General features: G+C 39.2%; 1 protein-coding gene across 13 annotated transcripts in view; it reads right to left on the bottom strand.

The window, feature by feature from the left end:
* TPK1 (thiamin pyrophosphokinase 1) overlaps nt 1–11,715 on the bottom strand; it is a 373,809-nt gene extending 362,094 nt beyond the window's left edge. For 2 of the 13 annotated variants that reach the window (XM_021063592.1, XM_021063593.1), the window contains exons 1-2: nt 10,987–11,710; nt 10,521–10,579 (exon numbers count right to left, since the gene is read on the bottom strand). In XM_021063592.1, coding sequence (XP_020919251.1) covers nt 10,521–10,563 — 43 coding nt within the window. In that variant the 5' untranslated portion in view covers nt 10,564–10,579; nt 10,987–11,710. Of the gene's footprint in view, nt 1–10,520 lie in introns of all 13 variants that reach the window. The other 11 variants (XM_005667775.3, XM_013979876.2, XM_021063594.1 and 8 more) reach the window with 10 other exon arrangements.

The following is a 16,130-nucleotide window of genomic DNA, read 5'->3' as shown; positions in this document are numbered from 1 at the left end:
GATGGTAATGTATTTGCTCAAAAGATAGCACCACATACCAGAAAGCCGGACAGCCACCTCAGAGCGGTGCTACCAAAGACATGTTTGCCCCAGAACAATGAGGATTAAGGTCTTCTCTCTAAGCATAGGACTCACTATTGACAGCATTTTTACTCAGATCAGGAATAAACTGCAAGAAGAGTTTTCCTACTTCTCAAATGAAAAATAAAGCTGCCTCAACATAAATAGCAGCAATTGGGCCAGAAGCCCAATTTACACAACTTACACAGGACCCTAAGAGCAAATCAAAAGCTTAAATTCTCTGAAGTGATAAAAACAAAAGAAATACTTCCACTGTGATAAATGAACACCTTCAAAGACAATGGTGTGATAAAGACACTGGAATACTCTCAGAAGGAAATGCATTTGTTTCAGCATCTGTTTGCCACCTACAAGGAATAACCAAATTCATTTGAATGGGAAGTTAATGCACAAACACACCTCATTTTCCTAGAAAACCTCAAAAGACATCTGGTATTAATATATCAAAACCTACAGAAGATTTTTTATATGATCAAGACATAACATTCTGGCATTGTGAATATTAAAACCGCTCCCACAGCTTCACTTGATATTTTCAATTATTTTGTCTAAAAGAATAGCATTATTTCTATTAATGATACAAAGTACCAATTTACAAGATTATTTTTAATTAAGATTATTTTTTAACTCACTTTAGAAGCTTTAGTTTCTGAAGGCATGTAGCTATTAAAATGCTAATACAGGAAGATGGGGGGGCTACAGAGACTTAATACCACTAAAACAGAGGATATTGATTCTCTAGATGGTGTGGAAAAGATGGCTTATAAAGTTAATGACATATTACTTTGAGGCAAAAGAAACAATTTGGCCATAAGAAGGAGGATGAACCAAACATTTTTGTCACCAAATATAATGAAACGAATTAAAAGAACAAGAAAAATTAAGGTAAATATGAAAATCAAGTAAAACACAGGAAAAAGTTAAACTACATCAAACATACCAAGAGCAGTTATGACAGCAAAGTCTCAGTAAACTGAAGAGAAAAAAAAGAAAGGATTCCAACAATTATGAGTTATATACCAAGGATAAGCATTAGGAGTCAAAGCAGTAAATTTCCCTTGATGATGTAGGAGGGATTTCTAATTGAGCCGGAGGGTAAAGTATGAGAATTAATCCTTACAACTGGAAAATCCACTAGTTTACCTCTTTGATATCTTAGGAAGCCCTAGATAACAAAGACATCACAATCCTTAAGCAGAAGCTTTAGACTGAGGTCTCTGTCATCTACAAGGGGATTAAAATTTCTTTAAAAAAAAAATGCAATTTTTCCAAGTTTCAAAGCAGGCATACCGCTTTAATTTAAATGACAAAAATGCTGAGTTGATCTCAGCAAAAACACAGTCAGAAAGCCCAGGTGTAGTACTATTTCTTACTCTAGTACCTATTTCCAAAGGCTTTCCATGGAAAAGAAACATTCCAATCCCTGTAATATGAACCTTATTCCAAAAGTATGAGTCTATGAGCTGGCCTTTACTGATATGAATAAAAACAAAATATTTGACAAGTTATCACAAACTAAATATAAAGTATTTTGGAGTTCCTGTCGTGGCTCAGTGATAATGAACCAACTAGTACCCATGAGGACATGGTCTGGATCCCCGGCCTTGCTCAGTGGGTTAAGGATCTGGCATTGCCAAGAGCTGTGGTGTAAGTCGCAGGTGCAGCTCGGATTCTGGGTTGCCGTGCTGTGGTGTAGGCCAGGAGCTGCAGCTCCAATTCAACCCCTAGCCTGGGAACTTCCATATGCCCTGGGTGTGGGCCTGAAAAGACCATAAATAATAAATAAATAGACAAGACAGACAGACAGACAGACAGACAGACAGACAGATAGATAGATAGATAGATAGGTAGATAGATATAGTATTTCTAATAACAATGTAGCATTTGAATTGAGAGGTACTAGAAGTGTCGACCACACACTGGAGCTTGAGGATTTAGTACAAAAAATGTCAATCATTGTATTAATTACTGTTTATTTGTGGTTACACAGTGAAATAACATCATTTTAGGCATACTGGGTTAAATGAAAGATGTAATTAAGTTCACCTGTTTTACCTTTTTCATGAGACTAATAGAAAATTTTAAATTACATGCAGTTCAGATACTCAGGAAGTACTGAAGAGAGAAAAATTTGTACAGAACAGCAACTAAGATTGAAACTGACTCTTTTCGATTCATCTACCAGCTATATTCAATTGGACTAATAGTAAAACCTCCCTTATTTGGCAATCAAGAGAATTCTGAAATATGGTCCAAGTCAACTTAAGAAAGTTTACAGCTAATAAAGGAAACTGGCATGCCCTACTTGTCTAGGGCTGGATATGGCTCTCCATAAATTCCTATACTGAAGTCCTACCCTGCAGTACCTCAGAATGTGACTATATTTGGAGATAGGGTCTTTAAAGGGGTAATTAAGGTAAAATGAAGTCATATGAGTGGGCTTAATCCAATAGGACTGAAATCCTTAAAAGAACAGAACACTGGGAGTTCCTGCCCTGGTGCAGTCAGTTAAGAATCTGACTGCAGCAGCTTGGGTCGCTGCGGAGACACAGGTTTGATTCCCCAGCTGGTGTTGCCACAGCTGAAGTGTAACAGCTGCATATCAGATTCAATCCCTGGACCCAGGAATTTCCACATGCGTAGGGTGCAGCCACAAAAACTTAAAAAGAACACAGATGATACACAGACCAAGAGGTAACAGGTAAGGACACAGAGAAGGCAGCTATTTGTATACTGAGCGACCTCAGGAGAAATCAAACTTGCCAACACTTAGCCTTGGACTTCCAGCAAAAATAAATTTCTTTAAGCCAACCAATCTGTGGCTTTTTTTTTTTTTTTTTTTTAACAACACCACAGGATGTGGAAGTTCCCAGGGCAGGGATCAAACCCATGCCACAGCAGCAACACCACCAGATCCTTAACCCATTGCATCACCAGAGAATTCCCTGTGGCACTTTGTTATGGAGGTCCCAGTAAACTAAACACTATTCCAGATATTTAAAATTTTTCTAACAACTGATGGAATTTTGCTTTTCACACTTAAACTACACATTCAGTGCTTTGGTCACACTAGCCGTATTTCAAGTGTTCAATAACCACGTTATTACACAGCACAGATCTAAAGTAGGGAAGAGACCTGAAATTTCTAACAAGAATACTTAATTGGTTGGGATATGTAACCAACAAGTGGCTTACTACCATATATTTTAATTTTTCATTTTTTCACGGCCACACCCGAAGCATATAGAAGTTCCCAGGTGAGGAGTTGAATCAGAACTGCAGCTGAGGCCTATGCCACAGCAACATCACATCAGAGCTGTGCCTGCAATCTATGCTGCAATTTGTGGCAACACCAGGGTCCTTAACCCACTGAGAGAGGCCCAGGGTCAAACCCTCCTCCTTACAGAGACAACATCGGGTCCTTAACTCACTGAGCTGCAACAGAACTCCACATTTTAGAACTTTTAATCTTTAATTTTAAAATAAATGCAAATGAAATAACTCATATGTACCCTTACATTATTCTTACAAGGATTTGCTGAATAGAGATTAAAGACTGTAGAGTTTAGGACTGTGTTTTGTACCAATAAATGTCATCACCTAGGGTTCTTGAGAGTCTGTTGCTACAATACACAGAGAACTACTAATGCAGTATACATTTATATTACCAAGGAATCAGATTATCCAGGGATTCCCAAATTAGCCTCTAGTAAATTGCAGAAGGCAAATATCTATCTTCAGGTTTTATTTTTTGTGAAGCCATCAGGCATTTCAACAGAAATTAAGTTCCAGAAATACAAGAGATGGCAGGAATACTATACTGAATGGGATATTCCCAGATTCACTTTCACTTAACCATGAGGCATCAAAATGGTTTGACCGCTATTAATAATTTCATACATATAAATAATTCAATGAGCATATTAGAAAATATAGAATTCAGAAACAACAGTTCTGGAAGATTTGCCTTACTGGACTGAACACATTTAGTAAAATAAGTAGTTGACTCCTTTGAGAATTAATTAGAAAAATGAACGTAGGTTTTCAAAAATTAATAATCAGTATAATAAAGCTCATTAGTGCAGAGCATTTCACATCTGCACAGACTCTACTTCTTAAACATGCTTTTTATACTTTATAGTAGCTTAAATTTGCCCAAGGAGTTCATGTGTGTATGTATCCTAACTTTACATAGGTAAAGAAACTAAGTTTCTAACCAATTAAATGACATGCCAACGGTTAAGTAACTAATGAAGAGGATGGCTAACACTCAAACCTGGGACTCCTTGTTTCAAAACTTTTCTAAAGGCATTACCCTGTTAAAGCATTAAAACTACACCCAAGCACATAGTGTTATGTAAATGTTAGTTATTACAAAAATTTGTAATACAATTATGTTGACTTGATCAAGTGTGAACTCTTAATACTCAGAAATGGGAATTCAATTCATAATGAACTTCAGCTATGGTAATTCAGTTTAGAATAAGTAACTCCCAAGCATTATGGTCAAGGGAATTTTTTTTTAATTTAAATATACATAATCTTTTTTGCAAAGAAATATAGATAGATAAAAGGCTTCCTAGCATAAATTTATGATGAAATTATGTGGGAAAAATAAAATGGAACTTTTCGGTTGGAGTTTATTATGTATTTTTAAGTGAACAATGAGTCATATCAAATTGCTGTATTTTTTAATCCATCAGATCCACTTCAGAGTGAAGCGCTTTATTTAAAACATCAATATTCAATACTACAGGGGATTTAAAATGTGAGGGACAACTGCACTAGATTTAAAAAGACTGAACCAAATGCACAGGCAGTCCTGGTTTGGAACAAGCACCTGGAAAAGTTATTTTGAGAATGAGACAATTTAAATATGGTTGGGTACTAGATACTATGAAATCTGATATGGAAATGTGAAGTCATCTACTAAATAAGCAACTTACAGTGTGCTCTCATTTTGGTTTAGAAATACCTGTGTATTTATACACAAAAAATATCTAGAGGAATATAAATACCCACATACCAAAAGTACACATTCATGGCGATAATAGAGGTAATCTCTGAGAGGCTGAAATATGGCATTTTTTATTTCATTGTTGTTTATCTGCATCTTCTTTTTATAATACACATGTACTACATTGTAAAAATATATTAAAATGTTTAAATATCAGTATTTTTAGTAAACCAGAAATTAAAACCTCTGTAATTGGTTGCTCTGTGACATAAGTTTGTGAAATACGCACATATAAAATAATGATTCTGAGGATGGTTTGACTCTTTACTTCTATTTTAGCTACAAAGTGTTAAAAATAAATAAAATTTACTTTCAACATATGGAGTTCTAAACATAAAGCTTCATGATAAAAACTCAAATGATTACAGATACTGAAGAAGTGACAAAAAAAGTCCAGATTTATAAGAATATTTTGAAAAGGAACCTATATTTACAGAATTTAAAATGACAGTATGCCCTTACCCGTTAAATACTGTTTACTAATTTAAAAAATATATTTAGATAGAAAGTTTAGAAGGCAATAAGAAAAATAACTAAAATGTTTGCCTTCTTACTATATATCAGTTAAATGCTATACAGATACTCGAATCTTCATAACAACTCTCCTTGTAAAGTGTCATTCTATTTTATTGATGACAAAAATCAAGATTTAAAGAACTGTATTGAGAATATGTAAAGAAGCTCTTACTTTGTAAACATATGTGTGTGTGTATATATATATATATATATATATATATACCCATATGCATCAAATCAAAAATACAAAGTTATATAGCCACTATATCTCAATTTTAAAAAACGCCTACAAATTGATTTGTTTTCAAATCAAAGAAGACCCAATAGAAAAATGTCAAGAGACAAACATTTCACTAAAGACATGTGAATGACCAAATAACAGGTGACAAGATCAGCATTCTGCCATAAGGGAAACACAAGTTAAAATCACAGAGACACTTCTACATACCCACAGGAGGCCTAAAAGTTAAGAAAAGCAGTTTGAAAAAGGACATTCCAAGTGATAAATGTAGCTAGAGCTTAAGCAAGAGTAATGCAGCTCCAACAAATAAGTAAACAGTGGGGAGTTCAGCTTGGCTTGAACACAAAGAGGAGAGTGATTAACAAGTATTCTGGAAAAGTAGTTAAGAATCGATCGTGAAGGGCCTTTAAGGTCAAGATAAGGACTTCCAACTTTTATATGATGAGCCATGCTGAACCATGGTATGGATGGTTAATTTAATTAAGCTTTAGAGCATAAAAAGACTCCTTTGTATAGAATGTTCCAAAGGTGGGAGGACACAAAAATGTTCAAAAGCTTTCTATCTCCTAACCTGCAATAAATTTCTCTTTTGTCCACAATTTGGTTTTATCCTCACTGCTCAGCTCTACTTTCAAAACCTTCACCTGTACTCTCTAACCTTCCTTCTCTTCACTCCACACCAGATGAACAGAACTTGCTCCTGGGACACAGGTGGCGCTGCGCTTTCACTCAAGGAAGGCCCATCTACGGCAACACTCTTCTGCTTCCTCTAGGCCTCTCACAATTTATTTTTCTTTCTACAGCCACACATGCTGCACGTGGAAGTTCCTGAGTTTAGGGCTGAATAAGAGCTACAGCTGAAGCCTATGCCACAGCCACAACAATGGGGGATCCAAGCCACCTCTGAGACCTACACCCTGGCCTGTGGCAACGCCACATCCTTAACCCACTGAGCAAGGCCTGAAGATCAAACCCACATCCTCACTGAGATAAAATCGATCCTTTACCTGCTGTCCCAAACAGGAACTCCAAGTTTCTTGCAAATTTAAATCCATTTAAATTTAAATTTATAGACATCAGGTGGCTTTTCTGGATGCCCACCTCATATCTATCCATCCCATGATTTCTCTCCAACCTATGCTCATCTCCTTCTCCCCAGTTTCTACAGTTCTTGTGTGGGTCCTAATTCAATATCTAATTAGAATCCATCTTGTTTTGTTCTCAACTCCAAGACTGTAAACTTCTAGAGAAAAGGGATCACATGTGTGTATCCTCCATAGCACTTAGCATCAAAGGACACACACTAGCTAGCTATCAGGTCCTCTAGATAACAGAAAGGCAAACACACCCTTTGATCCAGTAATTCCATTTTTGGAAATTTATCCTGAATAGCCCCAATAAATATGCAAAAGTATTACAAAGATTGTGACAATTAAAACTAAAAATACCCTAAATGTCTATTAAGAAAGCCTAGTTCCTTTGTGTCTATACAGCCCATTAATAAAACAAAACTTGGGATATCATATGGACCATAACAAGCTGGCAAGTGAAAAAAAAAAAAAAGCTGCAGAAAAGGGCATAAAACAGGTCCTATATTCATTTTTATATACACACACAATTTAGAAAAATACAAGGTTCTAGAATGATAATCACTGCCAAGTAGGATGGACTGTGCAGTGTTAGAAACAAGATAACAGGTCCAAAGCGTAGTTGATTATGCTAAGCACCAGGTTGTCAAACCCAGACTCAATGTTTAACCCAGTTATGTACAGTTTCAGCTCTCCCCAAAGTGGAATCTTAAACCAGCCAATCAGGAATCAATCAAGCAGCACCAGTGAAATCATCTGCCAGACAGGCCCCTGCCATCCCCAAAAGGAAAGTAACCTTCCTAGAACCAATCGACTTTTTGTTAGTGTAACTTCCTTCTTTCTGCTCCCTTCCTCCTACAAAAATCTTTCCTTTTGCACAACTCCTACAGGCTTCTTTCTGTCTGCTGCACTGCATACTGCCCAATACAAGAATTGTTGAACAATCATTGAGTAAGATCTGTAATATTTATTTACTTGAATCTTGTTTTTTAACATTAGAAACACTTCTACTTTGTTAAAAAAAAAAAAACTGAACAAAGAGCACATACAATGTTTGTAATATAAGAATATTGATATATTTTCATACACTGCTTCCAAAGAATAATTTACCAAACAATGTACAACATAAATCCATTTTATTTAAAACAAGAGTAATAATCTGCTGGGGTATATATACAAAAATAAATATTTAGAACATGTGAACTGTTAATAATAGCTACTTCGGGAGTTCCCATTGTGGTGCAGCAGAAGGGAATCTGACTAGGAACCATGAGGACACAGGTTCGATCCCTGGCCTCGCTCATGAGCCGTGGTGTTAGGGTGCAGACACGGCTCGGATCTGGCGTTGCTGTGGCTCTGGCTGCTACAGCTCTGATTAGACCCCTAGCCTGGAAACCTCCATATGCCGTGGGTACAGCCCCCAAAAGCCAAAAAAAAAAAAAAAAATTGGTTATTTCTAGAAGAGGTTAGAGTTGTTTTTCTTTAAATAACCATTTACTTTATAATTTTGTTACAGAAAACAAAGACTAAAAAAATACGTATTTCTCTGAGCTAGCGATCATTCCAGAGATGAGCATTTTGGTCCACTGAGCAATTAGTTAATTTGATGAGAACCAGTTTGGTAGATTGCCCACTACTAAATCTGGGTGAGCATTACAGATAAACCACACCTACAAATTAAAATCACAGAAGTTATTAATAGACAAAAATACCCATCTGCTAGAAAGTATTAAATGTCTGTTTGATGAAGGGAATCCCTCTAAACGTAAAAGTTAACCTTAAGTATTTACCTAATTACTATAAGGGGACAGGCATTTAAGGGGCTCCTCAGGACACCGACTTTTGTCTTTAAATATCTCTCACATAGCTAGACTCAAAGTAAACTTGCAAAGAGCCCTTGTTCCTAAATCAATGTTTGAGATGAGATAGGAATCTCTAGAAGCTAGGACAAGAGGAAGAAACTAGAAAAGCAATCAAACCCCACAGAACTCCTCAAAGGAGACCAGGATCTGCCTGGTGGGGGATTTGTGCTTCATACCGGGTATCACAGTTCTTAACAGTCCCCCATATGCCCTGTCCCAGTGAGGAGCTTCCAACTGTCTAACCGGAGGAGTCAAGACCTCCCTAAGCCTTTGATAAAAGACAGGGAGCAGAATGGTCCTTCCTACAGTCTACTGCTCCAAACATTTTCCATCTCAACACTGACCCTCGGATCCAACCACTTGATCCTTCCGGCTGAATCTAATGGCTTACCACCACTGAAGCTAACTGCTTTACACATTCTATGACTCATTTATATGCACAATAACCCTGCGAAATATTCCCACTTTACAAAGAAACTGAAATACAACCTGCAAAGCTAGGATTTAAACCCAGAGATCCTGATGCCTCACTCCAATCTTTACCATGCAGCACTCTCTCCATGATATACCTCTTTCAACCTAGAAAACACTAGAAATTTGTCAGTAAAGTGCTTAGGTTTAGAAACAAATCTGAGTGTCCACAGGCCAACTGAATCTGGTGTTTACTCTGGAAATATTGCTGGCCCTGCTACTGTTGACAACTGAGCACTATGAAATTTCATTTACAAAATGTTTGTTTGCCAATGCTTTTCTTGACTTATGATAAGCTATTCAGAGTAATAATTAAATACTCAACTTCTTAACAGGTCAAATATATCTGGTTTCAGATTCTAGTTCCATTATTACCTGTTTCCTTCACCTATAAAATTAAAGTATGTGCAAACAATTTAACACTGCAAATGACTGGAGAGTAAGGAGTCTGTGTCCCCTGCTATTGTTAGTCTTTGTTTTACCATAAACATTGCCAGAATGTGGGAACACTGACAAATTCAATACCCCCAAAAAATGTTGAATTCATATTCCAGAAAACAACTTTCAACATTAAAAAGCTATACACTGTTTAAATTGGTGAACTGATAAACTAGAAGTTCTACCCAACAGTAACACAATAAAACCTAGTAAGTAAAACATGTTTAAAATTACGAAATTATCGTACAAGTCTGTTACCACCCATGATAATGAATGCAACTAACAATTAGCCTCAGAAAAACTCATTCTCCGATCTATTTCCATGCGAATTACACCATTTTAAAATAAATCCTTATGTACGGTATCTTTAAACCATTTTTACTGGGTAATCTCGGGCATTTTCGATGGATTTAAAATGGGCACAATGGATAGGCAATAATAAAAGCAATAAAGGCTGATCTTTACCCCTTTGGCGTCTAATGTTCTGCTATGTTAGAGATTAGTTCAGACGGTTGTTAGGAGCCTCAGAGCCAACATTAAGACAGGGCTTATTTTTCTCCAGGTGGAGAATATGAAGTACATCATCATTTAGTCCTAACGACGACGCTATACGTAAGGACTAATAACTATTCTCGTTTTTTCAGATAAGAAATTAAAGCACAAAAGAGGTTGAGCAATATGCGTAGAAGTAGATCAGAGCCAACTAGAAACCATTCTGGGTCTGGACTCCAGCCTTTTTAATCTCATCAGGGCTCTGGGGAGGTGCACACCAATGTCACTGTAAAGCGTGGAAAGAAATACAGTACCAGAGGGAAGCAGGGGTTCCAACGGGGTAATGGCATGCTCCATATCGGATTACTGGCCTCTGCATTAAAAATATAAAAAGGCCACATTAGAACTTCTCCTGTCTAATTAAACAGCGCGCGAAATCGCTAGGGCAGGCGACCGCTTTTATCCCGTACTGCGGGGCGAATCACAGAGCGTCCGCGCTCCCGGCGTGCGGGCCCGGGCACAGCGGGCCAGGCGCGCGGCGGCGGGGAACAGCGGGGACGCGGGAGGCCCGGGTATCCCGGGATCCCGGACGCGCGTGGCAAAGCAGCTGGCGCCACGCGTGCCTCCACCGGGCCACCCCCTCCAGCCTCTCCTAGCGCCGCGGTCACTATCTGGGGGCCGTAGGAGCGAAGGAAGCCGGAGAAACGGGGTGAGCGAGGGACAGCCGCCTCCTCTCTACCCCGTCCTACCGGCGGCCCGCCGAGCTGCAGTCGCACTTACACAAAGGCGGGTGGAGCCACCAGTGAGCTGGCCGTAGGCTGCGGGAGCGAGGGTGATCGAGCGCTCGGCGCTCGGCTGAGGTGCCTCGGCGGCGCGCGGGCCCAGCTCGCCGATTTAAGGAAAGGGCTGGTGAGGCAGCCCCGCCTCCTTCCGGGAGCTAGCCGCTCTTGCCGGGCGCGCGCCCGGCCGGAACTGCGCGTCCTCGGCGGTGGAGGCGCAGGACTGTGCTTGTCAGCCGCTCTCCTCCCGAGCAACCGTGCGTTCTAGACCGGTTCTGCCCTGGACCCAGCGCTGGGATTTCTGCCTAGGGCTCGTCACTGGACTTTAACCCGGAGGCCACTATTTGCTCCGAACCGAGCGTTAACTTCCCCGTCACCCTTCACCAGTCTGGGATCATTGCCAATCAAACGTGCGACTTTATCCACAGCCCTTATTCTCTGTCACCTCTGGCTTGCAGCTTGTATACCTAAGGAGCATGCCTTTGTTAAAGTATTACATAGCTTGGTGGAAGCAGAGAATGTTCTAGTTGGAGGACCTTTAAGCCGCCTACTTGGAACTCCACCCGTTGCAGCTCCACCAGTTCAAACACTCCTAGGTTGGCACAGCCTTTTCCAGGAATGAGCAGAAAGAGTTAAGACCCTCTAGGCTTTACCTCTTCCAAGGCTAAACTCTTGTTCTTTGAAGGTTCTTACATGCCATGATTTTCAGACTCCACCCATATATAGGGCCACATCCGTGGTATATGGAGGTTCCCAGGCTAGGGGTCCAGTTGGAGTTGTAGCCACCGACCTAGCCAGAGCCACAGCAAATAGGGAACTGAGCCGCATCTACGACCTACACCACAGCTCATGGCAACGCAGGATCCTTGACCCAGCCAGGCCAGGGATCAAACCCAGGTCCTCAGAGATACTAGTCTGGTTTGTTAACAGCTGAGCCACGATGGGAACTCCCATACCCAGTATTTAATTTTGCTCATACAGCGGGTTGAGGATCCCGCGTTGCCGTGAGCTGTGGTGTAGGTCGCAGAAGCGGCTCAGATCCCACGTTGCTGTTTCTGGCCTAGGCCAGAGGCTACAACTCTGAATAGACCCTAGCCTGGGAACCTCCATATGCACGTGTGCTGCCCTAAAAGGACAAAAGACAAAAAAAAAAAAAAAAAATTTGCTCATAAAAGTATGGTGTGGAAGCTGGTGAGAAAGCACAACTGTCATGTGACAGATCGGCAAATCCCTGCGCTAAGAGAGTGGTAGAATTCTAGCATGGTTTCTACCAGCATAAGGCCTGTACCTAGGACCTCACCCATTAAAATGCCTGAGAAAGCTCAGTGCCACCAGGAGCACCTACTGTTTGTTCTAGCCAACACCTGGTGACAAGCCTGTGACCTCCCAGAGGGCTTTCAATTGTGAATAGGTAGCTTTCAACTCAGAAGTGTCTCTCTGGACGACCTGAGAACCATTCCTGGCAAATGTAGTCATCAAGAAGGATAGCACCTGTCTCCTAGTCTCTGTGGGAAGACAGACTCCTTATTTCGCCAACGGCCAGCTAGCCAACAAAGCAGCTCTAATCGCCCTTATTCTGACTGACCCTTTTTGATTTTTCACTTCTGTGACTCTATTGAACGCCCACTCTTCTGCCTCACATAGCCTCCTTTTAAAACTTACAGTCGCCTCGGCACAGATAGATATGGAGCTCAGCTCTTTCTGGACTCTGAGTAATTACTAAACAAAATCTGTTTTCAAGGCTTTCACTCATTCTCAGCTGTGTTTATCTTTGACACTGGTCACAATGTTCCAGAAGTGATCCAACCATACAAAAATACCACATTGCCCTCATTAATTTTTGCAGCTGCCAGAGCAAACAGAACTTCCAGGTATTTTTCATATCAATCACTATTAAACCAAGTGTACACCTCTCTCATAGTCAATTTTAGACCAAACTACTAAAGGTGTCACATTTACAGTTGTAAAATTAAATATTATGAATTCGCCGTCACAGTTGCAGCAGGTGGGCCGTTTCAACCTTGTCACCTACTAGCTGTGGTATATTGGAACTCTCCACAGTTTCCTCTGATATAAAATGGGAACAGCGTTGTCTATTTTGGAAAAGTTCTGTCAGGATCAAATGGAGTAGTATGGATAGATATGTTTGCAACATGTTTTGTCCTTCTCAGTCAATATTGTATTCCACTTAAACCTTAGGACACCTCTGTTTATATTTGCACCACACATCCTTTCAAAGTTTTTTATGTAGATCAAGTTTCTCCCAAAGTGATTAAAAAGAAAATTGAAATAGTAACTACAATAAATTTCAAAAGTCTACGTTTCAAGATAACAGTGGTGAAACTAGAAGACAACAACCACAGGTAGAGGGAGAGGATGTAAAGGTAACAGACAAGTGGTTGCTACATTTATATCAGTTAAAGGCAAACAGATTGGTAAAAGGATGACCAAGGATGTTACCTAGGCCATGCTCATACTGCTCGCTGCAGCTCAGACCAGTAAATCCAGAAATGGATTGTTGGAGCAAGGAATACTGACTTTATTTGGGAAGCCAGCAGACCAAAAAGATGGTGGCCTACTCTCCCAAAGAGCCATTTTGCTTGGGTTTGGATGCTAGTTTCTTTTATAAACAAAGGGAAGTGAAGAGTTAAAGTAAAAAAGGTGATAAATTGTTGCAGATATTTCCTGGTTCCAGGAAATCCCAAGGAGGGAATGTGTTCATTTCTTTTTCCTTCAGCCATTAATAGATGGGCCTGGTCAGGATGTTTCCTATGATCGAAACAAAGGCATTTTAGCTTACTGCTCAAACATGGGAGGCAGGGTTCCCAGAGATAGGCCATTATGTATACTTTAAGCTATAGGCAACATGCCTTTAGTGATTAACTTATAGCTAAAGCAATAAAATGCACAGGTTAAAGTAAAAGACACAGATTCAATGTGGAGTCAGATTTGTTCTTCCCTATTATAAGGATATATACAGGCAAATCACAAAAGGCATTCAAAGGCAATTAATGTGAAAAAGACATGACCACTAGCATTGAGAGAAGCAAATTTGAATAGTGAGATAAATTGACATGCCAGATTGCAAATAAGAGTTTAAATCACATACAAGTTTACATTTATTGGCTAGTTACTATGTTCAAGTCACTATGTTGACTTTCGTATTTTATAGAATTACCCTAAAATGTAGACTCCCAGAAAACAGGGACCAAATTTTAACTGGTCGCATTTGAATCCTCACACTCAACACAATTGCTGCAAAGAGGAAGAAACCAATGAGTCTTTACAGAAGGTTCATGATGCAATTGTTTGCAACAGCCTAGAATGCTCTTTTCCAGTTCTCACAACTGACTCATCTATCCAGCCTCAGCTCAAAACTTATTTCCTTCCCCTGGTAACTCTTTATCTCATCTAGGATTGTGTGTCTTCCTGCAGAGATATACTCACAATCTAGTTATTTAACTTACTTCTTTACTTGTTTATGATTTGCCTCCCCCTCCTAAAGTGGTAGCTTCCTAAGACCAGAATCCATAACCATTTTGTTGATTGCAACTTCTCCAGGCAAACAAGATATCTCACTTATAGTAAAGATTCAATAAGTGTTTGTTAAATGGATTAAAAAGTGGAGGGGGGAAATGAAAAATTATAGGGCATCATACCAGCAATTATTTAAAAAATAAGCTAAATCAAAATGTTCTCATGTAGAAAAATGTCTGACAAGTGAACTTTATGAATGCAAGTGGTAAGAAAAAGCCAACCTATATTTTTAAAATGTATTTGGATATCCATACAAAGAGAATTGTTAAAAATGACCTCTGAGATAAAGGGATGGAGTACATAGGAGGGAGCAAGCCTAGAGAACTATCACTTCTAATTTATATACTTTTATGTTTTATCATTTAATTTTTTTTTGCATTATGCATACTAAATAAATTTAAGTTTGCGTAAATGTACATTAAAAGCAAATTAGGAGTTCCTATTGTGGCTCAGTGGGTTAAGGACTTGATGTAGTCTCCATGAGGATGCAGGTTCAATCCCTGGCCTTGGTCAATGTGTTAAGGATCCAGTGTTTGGTAAGCTGTGGCATACATAGAAGATGCTGCTCAGATCTAGTGTTAATGTGGCTGTGACATAGGCCTGCAGCTACAGCTCCAATTTAGCCTCTAGCCTGGGAACTTCCTTATGCTGCAGATGTTACCATTAAAAAAAAAGGGGGGGGAATTAATTGTCATAATTATTAATCCTTGTCATATTTTGGGCTTGCGGAGAAAGGAATATACACATATACATGGTACAATTTTCAGAGGAGAGATTCCATAGCTTCAACCAAATTTTCATTGGGTTCTATGACCCCCCAAAAGTTCCACGGGGTAGGAAGGAAATTCTAATAGTAGGTTATGCATTTTCTCCAGGATAAAAAGAGGCTGTCCCATCTCCCTCCCCAATTTTCTTCCACTCTGCCTCCATTTTCTTGAGCCAGCAGAGTTCAAAATATATGGTATGTTGTTCCAAAAGATTCTATAATAAAATTTTTATGCAGCAAAACAAGTTTTGAAAACACTGCACACTGTTACCAACCTCCTTTGAGATTTATAGCACATTATCCATCTCACGCAGATCAGAAGTAAAGTTGTTTATCTCCAAACCCAGAATATCTCAAAGACATGGGAGCATGTAGCACTGTTTTCTTGTCATATCTATTAAAATCCTGCAGAACAGTTCTTCTCCAAACTGTTGGGGGAAAGCTAGGAGAGGCTAGGAACACAGTGCTAACCCTCTTTGTACCTCTTTGCTTCAAGAGCTGTCCTCTCTACTGCTGCCACTAATCAGCCTTGGAATTTCTGGTCTTTAACTGCTGCTATCAGCTGATTTACTTAGCAGTTGTTGTTCAGAAATTCAAATCATTCTCTCAGCTTCAAAATGCATGTCTATCTGGATCTCACTTTAACAGCTTAAGCAATATTTCTAGCTGCCATCAGGATATTTCCACTTAAATATTTCACCATTACCTCTGATTCAAATGGCTAAAACTAAAATTATTAATTCCTCCTTTCAGAGTCTCCGTTTCTTTCCTTGGTATCATTCTTTTTCTACACTCCTTGATAAATAACTTTAATTTGCCTTTTCTTTCCTTCTATAAACTCG

Source organism: Sus scrofa, chromosome 9 (assembly GCF_000003025.6).
Source record: "Sus scrofa isolate TJ Tabasco breed Duroc chromosome 9, Sscrofa11.1, whole genome shotgun sequence".
In the NCBI taxonomy this organism is placed as follows: Eukaryota; Metazoa; Chordata; class Mammalia; order Artiodactyla; family Suidae; genus Sus; species Sus scrofa.
This window is presented reverse-complemented; position numbering and strand designations above follow the sequence as displayed.